The 21049-nt window shown below is 38.9% G+C and overlaps 1 protein-coding gene across 1 annotated transcript in view; it reads left to right on the top strand.

Moving 5' to 3' along the window:
- The window catches only part of OCA2 (OCA2 melanosomal transmembrane protein), a 184945-nt gene that overhangs the window by 8683 nt on the left and 155213 nt on the right, over positions 1-21049 (top strand). Inside the window, exons 2-5 of the mRNA XM_059822678.1 lie at positions 12844-12942; positions 13528-13716; positions 17274-17331; positions 18230-18302. Coding sequence (XP_059678661.1) covers positions 12844-12942; positions 13528-13716; positions 17274-17331; positions 18230-18302 — 419 coding nt within the window. The remainder of the gene's footprint in view (positions 1-12843; positions 12943-13527; positions 13717-17273; positions 17332-18229; positions 18303-21049) is intronic.

Raw genomic sequence — 21049 nt, 5'->3', positions numbered from 1 at the left:
AAACCTCTTAGACTGAAAAGCATGAACCTGCATTTAGTGAATCTGTCTGATAAAAGGAATGGTAAACCCAGAATGGAGGGTAACAAGGAAGGCACTTCTATATTCTTTGATGTGTCTTTAATTGTGTAAGCTACAACAGCAGGGCTATGTCATAGTATTATATAAATACAGCGTTTTGTTGCATCCATTGGCAGCACGTGGCTTCTTTGCCCAAGACACTGTGTACTGTATGGAGTGCCTCCCAGTGCTTCCCAGTGCAGAGCAACAAGAGCAAATGCTCTACACAGGAGTAGCACAATGGAATTTGTGCATTTTATACAATGTTTTTGGCTCACATCTACTTGGTCTACTGTAGTCTGTACGGTAAGGAGTAGTGATGTTTCAGGGTAAAAATTTTGAATATCAGCATGTGGAAAACTGTTGTTTTGAACCACAAATAAAATGGCAACAAGCACTCATTACAACTCTGTTCATAGTTGTGTAACAGTATTGAAGAAGATTATATGGCCAGAAATATTCCTACTAGCCTATTTTGACAGAAGACAGACTATCTTTGGCAAAAAAAAGAATGATAGACTGTTATAAGGATTTGTATGTACGGGTATTGTGCCAATCACAATTTTGAACCTATAGGTCTGTCAACAAAAGTTGAAAGAGCTCCATTGTTGTCATCAGACCTGTAATGCTTTCCTTCAGCTGCGAATCTGATGTTTGTGAGGCAGGACACACAGGAACTCCACTTCAAAAGCAGTTAACAAATGTACCAATTTATTTACAATTTAGAATACGACTGATCATTTAATTTTCTTGGTATGTCAATCCAACAAATGTTTTAGGCTCAAGCAGATAGGGTGGAGAAAAGAGAATTCCGGCTTTTCGTACTTATTAAACACTATGAATCTGGGGAGATTTAGGACATACATATAATGCTTTGAGATCATCAAAATTAAGTATTGACACCAGCTTCCTTATATGTAATGGAATTCAATTACTTGTATGCAGGATTAATCTTCAGGACCCTACCCGTGCTGCATATGTATCTCTTCAGGGATGAGGTCTTCACGGTATCATGGTCTACATTGCATTTAGTTTTCCTTAACAAGAAAGTTGCAAGTAGGAGCATACCTTGTCCTACTGAGGTTACAGCGTTTGGTTATTGACCAAAATAAATTAATATATAAACTGCAATAACACTGCAGAGCTGGGACTCTAACCATATCTCTTGCAATGAAGAACAAATATTGATGGAGTCTATCCTTCATTTCTAAATCAATGTCCTTTTAAAAATGTAATATGTCTATATGCGTTTGTCTTAAGTTAAAATCTGTTCTTTTAGCTCTGCCATGTGTCATGATATTTTTTCTCTCCAGCCTACACTTTTTCCTAATGCTTCTGGAGGAGATAATTCCTGTAGCTTTAGTTTTTCCACTATTCTGGTTAACTTTCACATTGCATAACCTTACAAAGGTACAACATTATTTTTTTCTCTGTGACAATGTGCTATGGACTTACGCTTCTCATAGACATTTTGTTTGTTTGTTTTTAAAACATTTCTGTGCAATTGTAACCTACTTTTAAGTGCCATGACTCAAATGTGATTCCATTTTTTGGGCTTTAAAGATACTATCTTTGTGTAGAGGAACAACCATTACTCTGTGTTGATCCTTGAGGTGCAGAAGAGCTACCTATACATTAACTTTTAAGAACAATGTCTGGTTATGGTCATTTTAGTGTCTCTCTCTCTTTTTTTCTCTTTTTTCTTACTTGGTTTGTTGCTCCACTGCCTAGAGTATCGACTTACCATTCTTTTTCCTTTGTGTTTCCATATTGTCAGGGTATCCTTCAGTTTTTCTGCTGTGTCAAACCCTACTGATAATTTCTTTTTGCAAACTGCCTGTGCAGACTGTATTAAAAAGACATTTGTTAATGCAGTGGCTGTTTATCTTGGCAACAGTTTCTGGAGTTGTTTTATTCAAAAGATATATGTGAGAAGCTGTGTTTTGTTAGTACTATACTTTATCCAGCTTTCAGGCATCTGATGTGTGTTTCAGGTTTCTTTTATTTGGAGGTGCTGTTGATTCAAGAGCATTAAACCTTTTTGATCCTTTTGAGTTTATAATCAAATAGCTGCGTAACTGTCTGGTCCAACACATAGCAAAGGACAAGCTTTGCTTTTTTTTGATGAAAAGCCTGTTTTTTCCTACTTTTTAAAAGGCTAACTAGTGTTTCTGATTGAAAATTAATAGATTATTCAGGCACTATATCTGCCTGAAGAAAAAAAAAACACTTGTAAACTTTCTTCTGTCTTTAACTATCTAAATTAGCTGTGCTCCACAGTACCTCTGCCAGGGTGGGACCAGTAACAGAGAACCCTCGTGTCAATTCTTCTGCTTTTGGAGACAATCATATCTGTCTTGCTTCTTTAATGGGGCTCATTTGTAAGAACCTGCTGGGTTTTTTTTTCATCTGTCTCTTTGTCTGTTAGCTTGGAGCCTTCTGGCTTAATGAGGGGAAGAAGACAGAAAGAAGCTGATGACAATGGGCAGCTATGTCAGTAGGGGGTTTTCCCTTTTCTGCAGATAAAGTCTTGCTGAAGAATGTTTTTTTTTGAAGTCAGCAGCACTGACACTTTTCCTTTTCTCTTTTCTTTTGCTTTGGGAACACAGAATGAGGTTTTATTTATGTAACCTCATGTCTGGATGGCCAGGAATTTTCATGTGTATGCGAAGACTTATTATCCATATGGCTACTGCACAGAATCCTATCTTTTTTTTTGGTGATCAATGTCCAGGATTTAGCTTTGGAACGCCACTGATTTTTAGAACATGCATAGCAAATGTTATGGCATTTCTCACCAAGAACATGTTATGACAGGAACAAGACAGAAGGAAATCACCTCTGTGAGACTATGGAGTAACCAAAGTGTCACTATTTATAGGGCCAAAGAGAATGCAGTGTCTGAGAGAAGAGAGTCTGGCATCTCTGTGACTCATAGGGAAGATGTGCATCATTGCTATCAAGAAATATGATGTATCGTTAAAGGGAGTTGCTGGAACAAAACCATCTGCCATGTAGGAAAAGGAATTTCCCTCTGAACCCTGAGAGGCATGATTTTGTTTTGTTGACTTTTCAGTGCACAGGAGTATGTTCTTACCTGGAGAAGGATTACAGCTTATATCAGGAGGAAGGGAAGCTCAATTGGCATCATTATTCTTTGCTTTTGTGATTAATTTCCCCACTTTCGGGGAGACTTGCTGAATATAATTTGCATGCTACTCTGCATGAGACAAAGAAATCCTCAGTTTCTTTGGAATGCATTATTTATAATCTTTGGGATTTTTTTTTTTCTTCCTTTTTTTTTCTTTGAGAATCTAAGTTGAATGTGTTTATGGACTCAGATCTTGTGTTTCAAATTCATCTCTCATTGGCACTGAATCAAAAATCTGTGTTTTAAAGCTGCTTGTTAACATAAATTAGATATAGCTCCTTCTCTGACATTGTAGCCTTGAGGTACCTATAGATATCCAAGGCCCTTCAAGGCAGAAAAAAGATGTCTAGTAGCAAAACCAAACCCAACACTGTGGAATGAGTTTCCTGAGGCTTGGAAACTGCATGTATTAACATGTTACAGTGATCTTAGCGAAGGGTTGTTGCAGGGAAGAGCATCATCTTTGTGAGATAATACTACATTTATTCTTGAATGGTTTAACTGAATATTCTCCAAGTGTTGAGAGTAAATAATGCATTATTATCAAATACCTTTTTATTATGTTTGGGTTTTTTAATTTGTTCCTCTGGGATTTTCAGTGCTTTAAAAAATTTTTGTCTCTGATATAAGTCGAGGCAGAATGCAATGACCAGTGATGTGGATTTACTCTGTATTGGAAGTTACGTGTTAGGAAGTTATGAGGAAATCATGTTTGGAAGGACTTGTTCATAGTTCTTCGTGTTCCTTATCAACACTGAATAACTTTTTTGGTGAAAAATCTTCTGTACCAAAATGAGATTTCATCTAAGAGCAAATAAAAAGTACATGAAAAAAGTATTTTTTGGTACTCTGTAATATAGACATTGTTTGTGTGAGGCTTGAACATTATTTAGCAAAGAAGTCTTTCTGTTATCTCAAAGTTAATTCTCCATGTTCCTTGTATAGTCAATATGGGAGATGGGGAGGATGAAAATAATTTGAAGAGGTCTCTCCCCTGCCAGTGACTGTAACTATCCTAGAACAGACTTTTAGATGGTGAAAATTACATGAATAACTTCAGTGTCTTATGCTCAGCCAGAAGCTGAAAAGGAAATTGTAGTACCTCCATTATAACTAAAATAATGAAAAAATTAAATATAATGGAAGGACTTCTATTATAGTGAAAAAATACCCATTATTTTATCAACTTAATAGTGTTAATTCATGATAGCTATATCCCCCCTACAAATTATTTTTTAATCTTAAAATTTTACTGCTGTTTCTTCTCTGCCTACTCTGAGCACTGTGTCTTACGCCCTAGCCTTGGGGTGAATTTTAGCATTTTTGCTGGGTCCAGTCCACTGAGAGCAGGACCTATATTGTAATACCCTATGAGAACCCAACTGTTTACCAGATATGAGGATTCTTGAACTTGCTTTGTTTCATTTTATTGTGATGAAAGGACGAAATACAAGACCCAGCAAGCATACAATAGTTGGGATCCATCATGTGTTTTTTTAAGACAAAGCTTAATTTGATAACAACTTGAATTTTTTAAGCTGTGCAGTGGCCTGCTGCTTGCCTTCACCTCCTCTCTCTAACACACACCTCTCCAGACACAGAAGTCAGTCACATTTTTTCATGTTGTTAACAAGCTTTTTTGTACATCTTGTTGGCTTTTTTTTTTAAACTCTAAGCAATGGAGACACTTTGTTTTTAGTGACAAAGTTACTTTTTTTCTCTAAAAGTTGCAGGTATGAATAATGTTATTTCCAAATTCTTGGAATGAAACATCTGGAGCTATAATTTTTAAACAAATGTTTAAAAAAGAAGAAAAATAGCTTCTTCATGATTTCATCTTTAAGTATAGCTCTCTAATTCCTCTTTTCAATCTCCAAAACTGGGGTGAGTGGCATAAGAGTATATTATAAGACTATACAAGGCCAGAAGCATAATTACGTGTGACAGCTTGTCAGTACATCACTTGGATTAAGGAAAATTGTATCGAAATAATCCTGTCTCACCATTTTGTAGGAAAGTGTTCCCTTATCTGGGAAGTGGTCAATGGTCTTTTAATAGTGCTTCCTTTTCTTGTATCATCTTTAAATTCAGCTAGTCTGAAAGTGAATCTTCATACTTCAACATATATTCCCCCAAATCTTTGTGACTACAACATCATATCACTGCAATGCTTGAAGAATAACCTTCTCTAGAGGTGGTCACATCATCCATATGTTTCTCAGACCCATCCTTCTGTTTGTGTTTCCATTATCCAAATGCCCCATATTGCATCTTTAAGAGAGTCTGGTCAGATATAAAGTTAAAACATTAAGTTGTGACGACTTCCTTAACTTTTGAGATTCTTGGAATTGCCTCACAGACTACAAAAAAAGTGTGAACCCCGCTTTATTTGTCATAAATTCAGTTAGCATCAGAGCTGGTTAAGCTAAAAGGCCATCATGAATGCCAAAGAGAAATGCTGGCATTTAAAAGCCACGCTTGCAGAATATGCTAAAGTATTACAAGTGCAGCCATGCTTAAAGTGTTGCTGATAAATTTCTTCCCTGTAGCAGATTCATTTTTCAGTATGCCCCGCAGCATTCGAGAATAATACCTCTTAACAAGTTATCTGTGTAATCCATAGAGAAATGGGAGTTTTGGAATTTGGACCACTACCAATACCGGCTACGGCTGCCTATTTCAAATTTGCAACTTGCTGGCAGTCGCCAACAGCTAAACTGTTTTGGCAGCACCTGCTCCTAAAATGTATTTTCTTCTTCAGACTGTCTGCAGTTTTTGCATGCTCTCTCCTGTAGCTTTCCAATTTTCTTTGCTGAAGCAGAAAATAGAGAGGAGGAAAGAGCAGCCATGCTTTTGTAGTGCAACTTCTCAGTCCTTCAAAGGGTAGGCTTTTTGGACCTGCCCCATCACTGTGGGCCTGCTGGGTAGTCATGAAGCTCTGGGCTGGCCTGGGTCCCCGTCCCCATCCTGTCCCTGCTCCCTTGCTGGATGCTGTGGAATGGGCCCTGGTTGGGGAGGGCACAGCCCTTGCAGACCTACAGCCACCCTCTGCTCCTGGCTCCCTGCCTCAAATGGCAGCCAGCTCTTTTCGCGCTCTGACACGGGAGTGGAAGATGTGTGAACAGCTTAGTCCTCTTAGGGAGAGTCAGAGGAGCATCAGGGCAGCTTAAGGATTAAGTACTTTCCTTTAGGTTTACCCACTGCAATGAGGTCCTGGTATCTCTAAGTTATTAACCACATCCCGATGTCTTCTGGATGGAGACTTCCCCTGACAGAGGCAGGCAAAGACCCTTGAGGAAAAGGAGCTACCAAGTCCTGGAGGTATCTGAAAATTCCATTTTTCAGGGAAGTACAATAACCCTACAAAGCCTGATTTGATTTTAAAAAAGGAAATACAGGAAACGCTCTATTTTCCAAGCTATTTCTTAACTTAAAATTGCCCTACTTCTTAAAATAGCAGAATATTGCACAAATGAAGGAGGAGAGACCTCTACCACATGCTCTTGCAGAACATGTTCACTCTCTAAATCCAGCAGAAGTGAATGAAACAAGCACATTGTGTATGTCCTTCTAAGGAACCATTTCCATCTTGGAAAAGCTTGGCACACATTTCACTACGTCTTTCTTAAGCATGTTTTTTAGTTGCCTGGGGTCTTGGCATGGCAGACACTTCTCAATATGAGACCTGCCAGTTGGCTGTGCCTCTTGCAGTGTCTTGCTGTCAGGTGGTGCCAGTGCCACAGTCCTCCAGGGAATCCTGTACTGCCCTGTCTAATAGAAAATTAGGAAAGTCAAAGAGAAAATGAGTCTGTATTAAGTAATGCTTTCATTCCTAAATTTTTCTGACATCTTAATGGTGCATGCTTTTAAAGGGTCTAGAGGTTATTTGATTTAGTTGAAGCTACATAAAGCAGTCATCAGAAAATGTCTGGAGCCTGTTTAGAGATGTGAGCTCTGGAGTCTTTGATCCTTCCCTTGACTCTTATTGTATCAGTTGACCATACTTCATTTGCTATGGGTAGTCATAACAGTTCCCCCATGACTTGCTACCACCATGGAGAAAATATGATGGCGGGTTGTGTCTCTGTGTCGGCACATACATATCATGATGTTGACAGATGTGTGTATACAGCTGCTTGGTACACAGTAAATATTTAAAAGCTGAATGCTATGATGTTGGTCAGCACAGTTTGTGCCATGTAACTGTTGTCCAAACGTGGACTTTATCAGAACTGACAAATACCAAATCTGGTGTAGGAATGTGTTTCAAGTGTGGTCAAAATCTGGTGTGGGGTTTTTCCCCAAACCTCTCTGTTTTTCAGTTTATTTCTGCACTGTGCTTGTTTACAGTTATGATAAGAATAAGTAGTTTGGTACATATGATTTGTATAAATGTTCTCTATTCAGGGAAGATGGTGCTTCTGAAATTAGGCTTTAGCATGTGAGAATGTAGAAATGATAAATTAAAGTCTTACAGTTGTTACTAGTCTCCGGCATGATTAATTACCTCTCATATTCTTACTCAGGCCTTCTTCTCCACTAGGAAAATTTGCTTAAATGTTTATTGTATTTGTTATAATCTCTTGGCTCAGTAGTATTCCTGGACTTTTGTTTAAGAGGCAACCTCACACTTATAAAGGTTTTAGTGATTACTAATTCAGGGAAGCATGCTAACTTTTCTTTTTCCTGAAGCGATTCTGCTTTGAACGTTTTACATAGTGAAATTTACAGTAAGTTATGTTGAAAACTGCTGATGTTCTTGCACAGTACCTATGCTTCCATATTCACCTCTTCTTCAATTTTGACAAAATCTTTTCCATAGAAGTGAGAATTATTGCTTTCTGTTGTCATAGAAATACCTCTCTTACTGATAGTTGCGTGCACGACTTCGCATATGGCAGATGAAGCATTATATTAGCTGATGTTTAAAATGTATGCTTTTTATTATAGGGAGTGAAAACATAATGTGTTGTATGGCATGATCAATCTTTTCAATATAAGGCTAAATAATAGGTTCCAGCCAAACCTAGTGATTATTTTAAGTGTTTGCCAGCTAACCAGGATGAGTATGGACTTTTTCTTCCCCAGGTTCCTGTAGGATGCTTGTTTCTTTTGGTGTCCTCTGCTGTAGTGTATTTGGAATTGAAAGGTTGCTTATTGCTGAACAGCAGTTCCTACCACAAAGTCTTGCTTTTCCTTTTGTTTAAAGTGGCATGTGTAAACACATTAGGAAATGCCTGAAAATGTGAGCAGGGGGCAGGTCTAGTGCTCAACGGCAGGAATTGAGTTCTCTCTTTGGACTTCATCCAAAGTCCCCTGAAGACTTTGGAAGTTATCACCTGCAGGTAATGGAAGATAGGGTTGTGTTGTAGGTGGAACCTGCAGCAGTCTTCAGCCACTGACTCCGAATAACATCTGAGGAGTCACCAGCCCATCAGTGGGGAGCAACTAGAGTCTCCCACATCTCTTCCTTTCCTCTTCTGCTCTCCCTGTACCTCTCCACATGGCCAGGAGGGAAGGAGAAGCCTGATTCTCCTTAAACTCAAATGAGTGTAGGAGATTGAAGGTCATACCTCTGCTGCACAGCTGTAGAGAAGTACAAATCACCACCAAAAGAGTGTGAACCTTGCTCATGCGTGGGAGCAGTGGCACAGCTACAGATTGTGGGGGCTTCTGCAATAGATGCCCAGGGCTTGCATTTGGACCCTTGTGTTTTTTAATGCTGTGGGTGAGATCCTTCTCCAGCTGCTGTCAGGCAGCTGGAGCTTCATCTATGGACACCTCCATGACTTGGCAGAACCTGCTGTATCATCTGGGGTGTGGACAGCCCTCCTGCAATTCTGATTCCTCTTCTGGGTTACTATGGAGAAATTGTAATTGCTTGAAATATTAGTGATGGGAAAGTATGACTTTGTCTGCCAGTACCCAGCTCAGAAAACACATCTTTCCTCAGAACAAACCTATACTCCTGTAGAGAGCACTAAAAACTGTATATAAGACTGTCACAGCAGTAGCTAAGTGGTTAAGAACGCAATCTTCTGTTTGAAAGATTTCTCTTCATTAAAAAAACCATGCCCAGTTGTAGCAAATATGAGAATGAATGTGGCCACAGCTGTGGTTGTACAGGAGGCAGGACATGCTCTTCTTTTTCTGATATCAGTTCTACATGGATCTTTCCATATGAGTGATGCTTTGTAAGTCTTTGAAGAAGTCCTTGTCAAATACTTCTTTCCATAGCTTTTGGGTTTAATTTTTCCCATCACTTTTGAATGAAAGGGAAATGAGAATGTTAATTTCTTGTGTGAAGATCTATGTGCATATCTACGTATAAATGTATGCATATGTAAAGGTAGTTATTTCATGTCTTTTCTCATACTTCATGTATACAATGGTAATGATTTTTGAATCTGAATCATGAGAGAACACTGGGTACAACTGGTGTCTGGCTTACCAGCTCCTCAGGTAGTATAAATTCAGACCAGTTTTTCTGATCCTATGAATGGGTCTATCCACAATGGGCTAATGAGATGACCTGGTGATTAGCTCCTTGGTAATGTTGCTGAATTTCTCATCAGAGATAGATTGCACTCCATTCTAGCATGTAGATATAACCAAAGTTTCTAGCTCTTTTGATTGTGAAGAAACATTCAAAGTGTAAAGTGATCCTAGGTTTTGAAATGTGTCACACTGATATCTTTCCCTTATTTATATGGTGTCATAATTGCCAGCCACTCGCAGGGCTGAGGAGCACCAAGAATGCTGCTGAGAGGGGTTTTGAGCACTGCAGACTTGCTCCTCTAATAGCAGGGAGTCTTTGGGCCTTCCTAGGTTTTGCTTGCAGATGATCTCTGTTATCTTTTGATGAAGTAGATGACCAAATTGCACCAATAGTGTCTTTGCAGAAATATGAGAGGCACAGAGGGGCTTGCATTAGGCTCTCCATTCAGGGATGCCTTTCATTTTTACAGCTATTTTTTCATGATGTTTTTTCAACTTTTCTTTCTAGTGCTTTCAGACTTCAAGATTCTTTTATGCCCTAATTAGCTTTATTGTTTATATTACTCTCATTCTCTAATTAGGGTAATCACATCATGGGGGAGTTGAGGCTCTTCTGCTTTTTCTCTAATTATTTTTGTTTTGTCAAGCCTGGCTGTTTCCTGCTGCTTATTCTTGTCCATGTGTTTTTACTCGCTGCAAATTGATGTTGTCATGTATTAATTGTTTTCACTTTATCTGAAGACCTTTTCCATTTTTACTGTCTCAGTCATTCTTGGCAATCTGCGAAGCTCTGCAACTCCATTTAAAAGTGGCAAGACCTATACCAGCAAGCGAGGATAACAAATGTTCAAAAAGAAAGTGAAGTTGATGTCTTTAACTAGCCATCTGGATCCTTCACCTCAGATTCTGTCATTTAAACCACCTTCCACCAAACCTTTATCGTCTTTTTCTGGTTGCCATTGCTGCAGTTGCTTTGCCCTTCAGCACTCTTTGCATACTGGCCACTCACTTACAGTAGTGGTGAAGACCTGCTGAGGTGCGGATTGTCAGCAGATATATGTATGCCTGTGTAACACACAGCAGTGTTGGTATCAACCTCTAAAAATTAGAAGAAAATGGTAGTTTTTGTAGAAAGCTTTCTGGTTACTAATCTCAGATTTTGCACGTCGTAGGAGGAAAAGAAGAAAAGTAAGTGTGGAAAGATTAAGGGTGTGTGCAATATGAGGTTAGATCAGAACAGTATATAGTATATATTATTTGGAGCCTTTTTTTTGTGGAACAAGTGGCATCATTTTGTTTAACAGCAGAAACAGCTAATCAGTCTTTGCATGAGTTAAATTTCTGAATGTACAAGTTCAAGGTCCACCATCAAAATTTATATTAAAATTGCCACCTTTGGATGCAAATGAATGCAGTGGGATGCTGGGATTAGCCAGGAGCATATCAGTGATGCTCGGTGAGCACACATTTAAAATCCTGATAGTGTTTTTGCTATTCTTACGGATTCCATTTTGTAAAAGCTCTAGGTTATCTTTTACATCTAAGGCTATGATAAGATTAGAAAAGCACTTGCTTCAAAATATCGGAATTTCTCCACTTAAACTGTTTGTGTGAATGATATTCTCCTATTTAAAAAAGGAAGCACTTCAATACCTTCAGAGTGTGCAATCATCTCTTCACAGATGAAGTGTCACTGCAATGCAGCACCTGAATTTTAATCTGCCCAGCATTTGACCCAAGGTACAGGATAATTCAGTCTCTCTGACTCATTAATTCTCTTCTGTTGAGACTGCAAATACAATGCTTACAGCAGAGTTTGAATGAGCATTGTGCCCAGTCAAAGCTGAAATAACCATATCCCGTTGGTCCACACCTAACATGGCTTCTGAATGATAACACTGCTAAACAAACAAGTTGAAGAATTAACTGGAGGTTTTAATTTTACGAAATCTGAGTTCATGCATACCTCTACAAATTCCAAGAAATTCCACTATCTTACATTGTATTATAAAGTCAAACACACAGATGCTTCTTTTTGAACTGGCCTTATATGTAGAAGATTGAATTACCAGTCACCTTTGAATACTTATTTGTTTGTCTATGATTTTGTAATTTCTTTCCCCTCACAGTCCAGCAATAGCAGAAGATATTTTAGGTTTCCTTTGAGTGTCTCTGGGGGTAATGAGATCTGCATATGGACTGTATGTCTAGCAGATTTCTTCAGGACTTTCTGGTAGTGGTTGGCTGCAATTTTGAATGGAATAAATCTGAGTGTGTCTGAATAATGGTGGTTTTGATGGAAAATGTCTCTGGAAGAACGAGGTCTTGGAGAGTGCTCTAAAATGGCTTAATTATTTAATCTCTCCCAGAAGCCTGCCCCAAAGCTAGACCCCTGTGATTGTACTTGATTCTCTTCATCTGTTTCTTAAATTTTGGGATTTATATTTTAGCAAAAGGCTTCTTAAAGATGCTAAGCTGCAATATGGCAAGAAGTAGCTTACTCTCTGTCAATGATCTGCCGCACCAGGACTAAGACTTGACAGAAACTCTTTGGAAGGGATTGTGCTGCAGGGATGAAGTACTTGTACTTCAGATAGAGCTTTCTTCCCTAATACGAAGGGCGCTGAGGTTGTTGTAGAGATTAATAGATTTCTGGTGATCCATGTCTCAAATAACATTTGTGGGACAGAAATTATCCCATTAGTTTATGTTTTGTGAAGTATATTAATATGAACTTACATGAATATATGTAATTATTTACCTTAAGAATTTTGCCTCACTAATATTACAGTGCAGTTGTTCCACTGTAAATTTAGGTGCCTAAAATATAAGCATGTGAGTGTGAGTTAGTTGTCTATTGCTCTTCTGGCATTCAGGGGGAATTTAATTGACTATTTTAGATGCCGGTTTTAGGATAAGGTTAATTTCTCCTATTTTATGCAGTAAAGTCTTCCATGACTATAAGGAGATAACTACCATGACTAGTTCAAACTTAATGAAAACCTTAGTTTAGGTGAACACCATTCTTCAAGAATATTTAACTAGTTAGATGCATTTGTAGCAAAATATTCTGTAGAACTGTAGTGAATCACTGTACTACAGACTTACTGTTCTGTGTTTTTTTTTTCTCTCCAAAGATATCACTTCAATTTTTCCAAATTATTCAGCTCAAGGTCAAAAAACACTGGCTTTACAGAGAAGACACCACTACTGAAGGTTTTCTCAGAGGAAAATGGGTGAGTTTTACTTTCATCTTACTCAAAATATTTTTTTTCTAAGCTCTCTTCTATTTAATCGTGCATGGTTCTTTCTTATATCCTGACACCAAACCTCCTGGGAAATAAAGTGAATGGCAGGGGTTGTGAGCAGAGAATTACTCTGGAGGACCTTGAGTGGAAAGAAGGGGCTGTAAATGGGGAAGGGAAGCATGTAAGTTCTGAGGTCAGGGTGATTAGAGAGCCCTAGGGATAGGCAACTGCAGGTCGTGTGCTCTTACTTCCTCCAAGTGGAAAACACAGCAGAGCTATAGAAAGGGTCGGTATAGGAGGTTTACATGCCAAATCCTGAGGTACACCTGCCTGGTGCATCAGAGATCTGTTTCTCCCAGGTGCACCTAAACATCATGGGATCATTGCTCCTCAGTCTACCCAGTTGTGTCACCAAGGGAAGCTCAGTCTGTACTGAATAAATCTCTTTCTATGAATTTTTCCATTAAAACCTCTCCTAATGAACCTAAAGATATGCAAGGTCAGTTGCATCTACTACCTATTGAAATAAACCCCTGTTTTGTTTTATTGTGCTTACCGACATATCTGTGACAGGTTGCAGTGCATGGCTCTTCATAATCCAGATTTTACCACAGATGATGATTCATGGGACAACAGCTCTGCAGAATTTGAGCAAAGGTTTCAACTGGGAAGTGAAATGACAAGTTTGTCTAGATCTGCTTCTTCTGAGAAATATGAAATCTTGGACAACCTTCATGTCAAGTTCAATTTATCAAAGATGAGGTCTGAATTCAAACGTTCATTTATTTCTTTTTCCATTCTTTCTTTTTTTTTATTTCTGCAGGGATTAGTTTTTAAGTATAGTTGTCTGGAAAATGATTTATTTTCTGCAAAAGAATAAAATAAAACTCCATATTTAGGCCCTATCTTGCCATTGGTAGTTTATAAATAAATCCTGGTGAAATTGATTACAGCCTCTACCTAATGATCCATAGCCCCTTGTTCTTACAAGCATCAATCATAGCACCTCTTCTAAATTTGTAATTCAATACCTTCTATATTGTTTTTAATATTTCTTTGAAACCATTTCATAAAAGCCCCTTGGTTGATTCCACAGCTTTATTCTTCAGTGTTTTGTTGCTTTTATGAAATACTTCCCTTTAATTAAAATATGTATCTAACACAGTCTTTCTATAGTCATTGTAGTAGCTTTTCACATATACACAATGCAAAATCTAACTGAGCATTTTTCTATCTTTAAGTACATTAATGTATTTCACTCTTTACATCAAAGTAGTCTTTTACCTCATTTAGGCACGGGGGAAATTGAATCTGTTAATATATTAAAATATACCAACATGATAAGAGCTTAGGTTCACATTTTCTCAGGGTATTTTTGCCTGGGATTTAGCTAGCAAACACTTTAATCTTGGATACTAATTCTCTCTGCCCCTTCCAGAGTTTCAACACTTTTTACTAGTTTGGTTTGGCCCCTGCAAATAGCTCTGGATTTGCATGTCTGCATCTCCGTGTTGATCTGCGGTGCCTTTCCAATGAGATGTCCGTGCATCTTTTCCCAATCTGTACATTGTCTTAACTCATCACTTTACAGCTGTTTTCCTCCTTTCATTGTGCATACGGTATTGTGTGGAGTGCCACTCTCCTGCACTGCTGCTGAACAAAGGGAGCAGGAGAATTTCAATAGCTGCAATTAGTGCAATATGAGCAGATGTGAAGAAGTTTGGCAGGCGTCTTTCTTCGCGCTTGTGGTAACTTTCCCTGATATTTAACGGAACAAAGGCATCGAGCGGACTGTAGAACCCATTGTTTCCAGTACAGCATAGGTTTATAATCTAGGGAGTAGCACATTTCTCTGGCAGAACTTCCCGTGAAATATTTTCGTTGCTATAGTGCTGGTTGTATATATGGGGACAGCTCCTTGGCTGTCGTAAATCAGCATAACTCCGCTGAGATAATAAATGGAGCTAAAATGCCTAACACCACATGCAGATCAGACTAAAAATCATTTGGTTTAGAACAGGGGATGAAATCCTTCATAGATTTATATTTCATGCATTTCCAACTGAAGTCAAATAGGATTGTGCCAGAGGCATATATCAGCGCAGGATTTTGCACAGGGTTTGTACTTGCATCGCTGTGCCAGATTAGTGCTGTAGGAAGAAACAGATTGCAAACCACGGGCGAGTCAAACGCTGATCACTTCTCAACTGTAAGCTGTTAAAAGCACTGCTTCCCTAATACAAAATGCCATAAAACCAAACAGACGGGAGAAAAAGAGCCTTCTAAATTCTATATTTAATAAAATAATTATTTCCAAAACCTTTTTTATTATATCTTGCCAGCTCCTTTAGATGAGTTTCTGTTATTTACAGACAAGTGGTTATGAATTTATGAAGGCTTAATTAATGCTTTTTGATTTATCTTATGTCTTAAAATCAAGTTATTGCTGTTTCTTGTTTCAATAATAATTTGAATTATTATTAAAAATGATAATTTGGAAGTGCAAACAGAAAATATCAAGTACATTAAAACTAAACCAATCTGGACTGGGCTTTAGTAATTCATAACATAATAAATTCTCAAAAAGACTAAAACAGAACTGTAATGTAGAAATGGGGAGAATAGACAAGCAGGGTAGAGGATGCATGAGTAAGCTGGCACTAGGTATTTTCCATAAATCACAGAAAACCAAAAGAAGTTACCGGTCATGAGGTGCTGATAATGGCTTTTGTTGTCATTCCTCTCTTTTCAAGCCTTTATTGTCCTCTTTCCCCTCTCTGCCAACAGAGAGTAAGAAGCCACCTAACTGGCTTCTCCTCTTCCTCTGCCTTCTCTAGATTTTTATACTGTGCAAAGTTTGCGTAAAGTCACTACCACATGTATTTCATTGGGTATTGTAGCCCCTTTGTACCAGTTTGTCTGTGGCAACACATTTTTATTTGCTGCTGGTTTTTTTCATGCCTGGTTGGAGAATTCTAAAGAGGAAGGGATCTTTAGAAATTTTATCTTTTAGATCTTTTTTATGTTTTTCAAAAATGGGTCTCCAGTCACTCCTGTTGCTTTCAGTCAATGAACTTGATTTAGGAACTTACTTGCACTGTGATTAAAAATTATTTCTGACTCTCTTCAGACTCCTGTCCTTTAATATTTTGTTCTATAGATCTGTCAATGCAGCTATTTATTGCACTTTTCCCCTCTCAACTAATTATCCTAGTAATTTGAAATGTTTTCCTTCTTGCTTGCCATCAGACTTAAATCAAACCTTACATTTGTCATTCTGTCGGAAAAGCAATGTTTGAATATTTACTTTTGAAATAATGGGATGAGAACATCAATGCCTTCAATTAATGAAAAGATGTAATAAGGGCAAATCACCAAAAAGAGTTCTGTAAATTAAGACAACTGTGTAACATACTGATGGGCAGCAAGAAAATAATTAGTTAAGAGTTGTGTTTTATGGTAAGATAAAAAAAATTGTAATCTGAAAGTGCTAAATCTTAAGATTTCTTACTCGAGAGCATGCATTTTCAACATCCATATTTTAATTTAGAGTTATTCTTGCTTAACCTACTCAGTAGTAAGCTCTGACACGTCAGAAAATTTGATGGCATCAAATCTCCAGAACTGGGCATTCCTTCAAAGGGCACAGATGTGCTATGGAAAAAATATCTAGTTTTGCTAGTTGGTTTATCTAGAGATGCTCATGAAGTGTATTTGGTTTAAAGCGATTATATTAAAACCAGGAGATTCTTAAAGCTTGTTCTCGTCTTAGAATCATAGATCGTAGGATCGTTTAGGTTGGAAAAGACCGTTAAGATCATCAAACTGTCTTTTCCCAACACCTTTCAGGATGCATATGGGAAGTCTAGTTTTGAGGAAGTCCTTCGTGACACCACCCCTCTACGCAACAAGCTGTTCTTTCTGCTCAGCCACGCCACCTCCCTATGGTGGCAATGCTCCTTTGCCTCCCTGGGAGAGGCCAGGGCAAGCTGATGGGGCTCTGGGTCTGTCTGGGGCCGGCAATAACAGCAGAGAAGTGGCTCCAGGTACCAGCACCAGCTCATGCTGCAGCCTGAGGTGTAAAACCTCCTTCCTGTGCAATGAGACCCGGCTTGGAGCAGACATGGGGCAGGAGGCCCTTATAGTCACCGAGGCTTCCCAAGCCCCTGCTGACCCCGCAGGGTGTTATACTCTGAAGTAGTGTGTTATCACCCGTAAGTGCTTACCATGATGCTTCTGAAATGTCAGAGCTATTAAGAGAACAGAAAACATTTGTTTTAAACTAGCCATATAGTAAATACATGTTTCTTACGTTTCAGATGCTGTCTAAAATTCCTAAAAATTTCAGGACTTTTTATCTTTGTAGTTGTCTGCTCTGTAAGTATTGAATTTGCAACATTTCCCTCCCCCCCACCCCCACCCCCCCAAATTCCTTAGAGTTAGGTCAAAATGAGGTGTGATACTTGGTCTTAGCTAATAAATAAATGTCTCAAGGGTGGGGGCAAGATGGCAAAAAATGAAAATACTGTTCAGGACCTTGTGCCTAATCAGACCACTGTTTGGAGCACCAGCCACCAACCTGGAAAATGTGGTATGGTAGGCAGCTGAGTTTGAGGAGGCAGCTTAAACTCAAATTTTTATGTCCTTTACGGTTGCTTGTTGAATTTAGGATGAGTCTTTAGGTACTGGCTAACACATGATTAACGTTCATAGGAAAAACCGTGCTGGGGAGGGTGCACCAGTAATCGCAGCGTTCCATGGTGTGAAAGGCAGAAGGCCATGGGGAGGTAGGCAGCTTCCTACCAGGGCTGCCCAAGTGCTGCCCTCCCCTACCAATATCTTCGACTGCAAGACTTGAGAAACATTTCAAAAAGTTGGAGTTTATGCTTTTAGCTGTTGTGAGGAACCCTTTTTTTTGGCTAGCAGGGCTTCTGTATCAGGGACAAAATAGATGACACTCTATTTCCGTAGATGTAGGTGTTGCTTTCCAGATAGATCCTTAAGATTACAACTTTGTCATAAAAGACACTTGGACAAAATAGATCGAATATGTGACTTTGGCAGTAAGTTTATGGAAGGAATATTACTCGTCCCTGTTAAGTATCCAAGGGCTGCTTTTCAGCTGTGGTGGAAACATACCTGAAAATACTGAAAGCAATCTTACAATTTAATTTACAGTTTGAAAGAGCTTTATTTAAGTATTTGAGATAGGCTTAGCAGGTATTTTTCAGTTTTTGTGTTATTAACACATGTTTGGTTTTTATCCTTGCCCTAGATTTTATTTGGCATTTATCCAGATCAAGGTGTGTCCTGGCAGATGTTGGCTGTATCACCTCTGGAAAGCTTCTGTATCCTTCTTTCATTGAAAAAAACCTGAAACCGAAGTTTCATTGATAAACTGATTGAATGGGTTCGTGTTTTCTGTCTTATACCCTGAGAGGATTGTGTGTCCTCAGAGTCTGGGCTGCATGCAGACGTGTCCTTTGATGCAGGCCACAGTCATGCTCCCTAGCCAAGTCATACTGAATGGCACCTGTCTGGGGCGCTTTCTGGTGTCCATCCAGTCCTTGTGTCCGGTATCTGCACGAAGCCGAGTGTGGAAGTGCGTTGCAGAGCCAGTGGGATCAAGGCCCAGTGAATAACTGGGATCATGGCTACAACATGCACCTAGATGTAGCAACTGCACCCCAGGCCAGTTGTATACTGTCGTCTATAACATATCTGTAGTGTATACTTGGACCATGATGCTACTCAATGAACTCCTTCAAAAGCAGGAAATGACATGATTCACAGATATGTTTCCAGAACAGCTTAGCCCAGCCATATATATGGATTCGTTCAGAAGAAGCCATAGAATAACCCAAAATAAAAATGATTCATTGCAGGTGAATGCAGACCTGAATGTGAAAAGTCTTTGAGGGATGAGCATTCAGTTAGTAAACAAACAAAAACTTTTGCAAATAAATTACATTTCTTGTTCCCACTATATTTCTAGTTTAATCAGTCTTGTCTGCAATCTGCTTGGCTCTTGTTTCACTAGTGTTAGAAGATGATTCACATACAGACATATTTCACAAGGTCCTGGGAGGTGTCTTCTTTGGAAAAGGTGCGGTAGGATTTAATTTTTGACATGCTGTTTTTTTCTATTTAACTGGGCAGTTCTATGGTTTTGAGCAAGGAGAGCCCATTTTAAATAGATTTGACTACTACCATTCTCACTTGCCAATAACGACACCATACAACGCAATAATTAGTAGAGCAAATGAGGAAGAAAAGGTTAGTGCTTCAGGGCCATTTATAATTAAAAGTTGAGATGGCTTTTTGGAGGAAAGCAAGTGAACATTTAGTAGGACCAGCAACAATTTCAACTGTAAACTCCCATCAGTATCCTGTTCACATCAGTATTTTTGTCCTCCTTGAAACTGTTGTTGAAAGCTCCTATATATGTGTGGTGTTGAACAGCACCAGGGCTTTCATGGCCCAGTCTGCCAAAGGAGGGTGTATTGCCACCCTCCTGCCAAAGCAGGTCTTTGAGTTCAAGTTTTAGTCAACTGTCATAACATAACTTGAGGATTTGCTCTCTCTCTACAAATTTTGGGTGGGAACAATAGCTGTTGCATTGTACACATTGACTCTGCAACCAGTTATTCCTTTTGCTTGTTTCAGGGAAGTGCTGGTGGGATTGGGATTTGACTACAAACAAGTGTTCCCATATTTCACATTTTACCTATCATGTCAGGATGCTTTGAGGCAAATAGCTGTCAGAATATAGCATTCCCCTTTCTTACTTGACAAATCTGGAGCTGAAGCTTCTTAGTTTGTGTCACATGTGTTGAAAACTGGACGTTCTGTCCCTCCGTTCCTACCTGAGGTCACTGAGCTGGGGAAAAATACGTGAGAGGCAAGCAATCCTGCAAAGCCATGATTCATTTTCAAGGTGACGTGGTAATTCAGGCAGAAGGGTCAAGGAGAAAGACTGCATTTCTAAATGAGGTTTGGAAAAGGCACAAACAATTCTGAATGTCATCTCACTGTTGCTGCCGGTCTTCATTTGCACAGAAGTAAGCTCACATGGTTGTCCTCCACTTGGTTAAATAGTGAAGAAAGTATTCACCTATTGGGCTAGAAATGGATAATGTGAACCATTGACACGGCAGTGTTGAAGATGTGATTTATGCTGACTGGCAGACTGTGGCATTCCCAGTGGATATTAGCCTCTACTCTGAATGTCTACAAGAATTTCATGGTAGGCTGGCAGGTGTGCTGCAGTAGTCCTTGTCACAAAACCCTTAGAGGTTATTATATGAGACTGCTTTGGGTTGAAAATAAGTCTTTTAGCTCATCTGATGCCAAATTATGCAAATGAACACTCTTTACCTCTTGCTTATGCCTCAAAAGCTGTTAAGAAGTGTTGAATGGGTACTAACCACTATAGACCTTTTTTTTTTTTTTAATTTCTTCCTCTAATTTCTATTTCTTTCCAGAAATGCCCATGCACATGGATATGTGCGTTATGGATGTGTGCTCATGCATACAATGTGTCTGCATACACTAGAAAAATCAAAACAAAGTTTGAAATATTTTTAAAAACCAAATTGAGTGATCCCCTTTGGACTTCATATCCTTCGTCATCCTGGTGTCACTTAGACATTTGTGTTTTTTCTGTCATGCCATTGGAACTCAGGCTTGCTCAGAGGCAGGACTTTCTGTCTTGCTGTTGGGAGAGACCTGCATCTCCTGGCGTGGGGGTGACCTGCTTTTCGTATGACATCTCTTTAGCACTTTTCCACTTGCTTTAGTTCCTGTTTGTTTACATTTCTATACCTTTATCTCTCACCTGGATTTGCTCTAGCTGTTTTTCTTCCCATTAATTTCTTTTTTATTAGCCCACTTGTATCTCCCTTTGCTTTGCCCATCCCCATGGATACAAACCTGGCATGTAGCACTGAGATGTGTTGGCTGCAGTTTCTGAAAAAACATCTTGCCTCTTGTGAATTAATAGAACCTTTCCGATCTGTAAGGTGGTTTTTTTTTTTAAGTACTGATTTCCCTATTGGCACCAGATACAAATTCAGTGTATTTAGTATAGTTTTTC

This window comes from Gavia stellata, chromosome 1, assembly GCF_030936135.1.
Source record: "Gavia stellata isolate bGavSte3 chromosome 1, bGavSte3.hap2, whole genome shotgun sequence".
Classification (NCBI taxonomy): Eukaryota; Metazoa; Chordata; class Aves; order Gaviiformes; family Gaviidae; genus Gavia; species Gavia stellata.
Note: the sequence above shows the minus strand (reverse complement) of the source record. Positions and strands in the feature narration are given on the sequence as shown.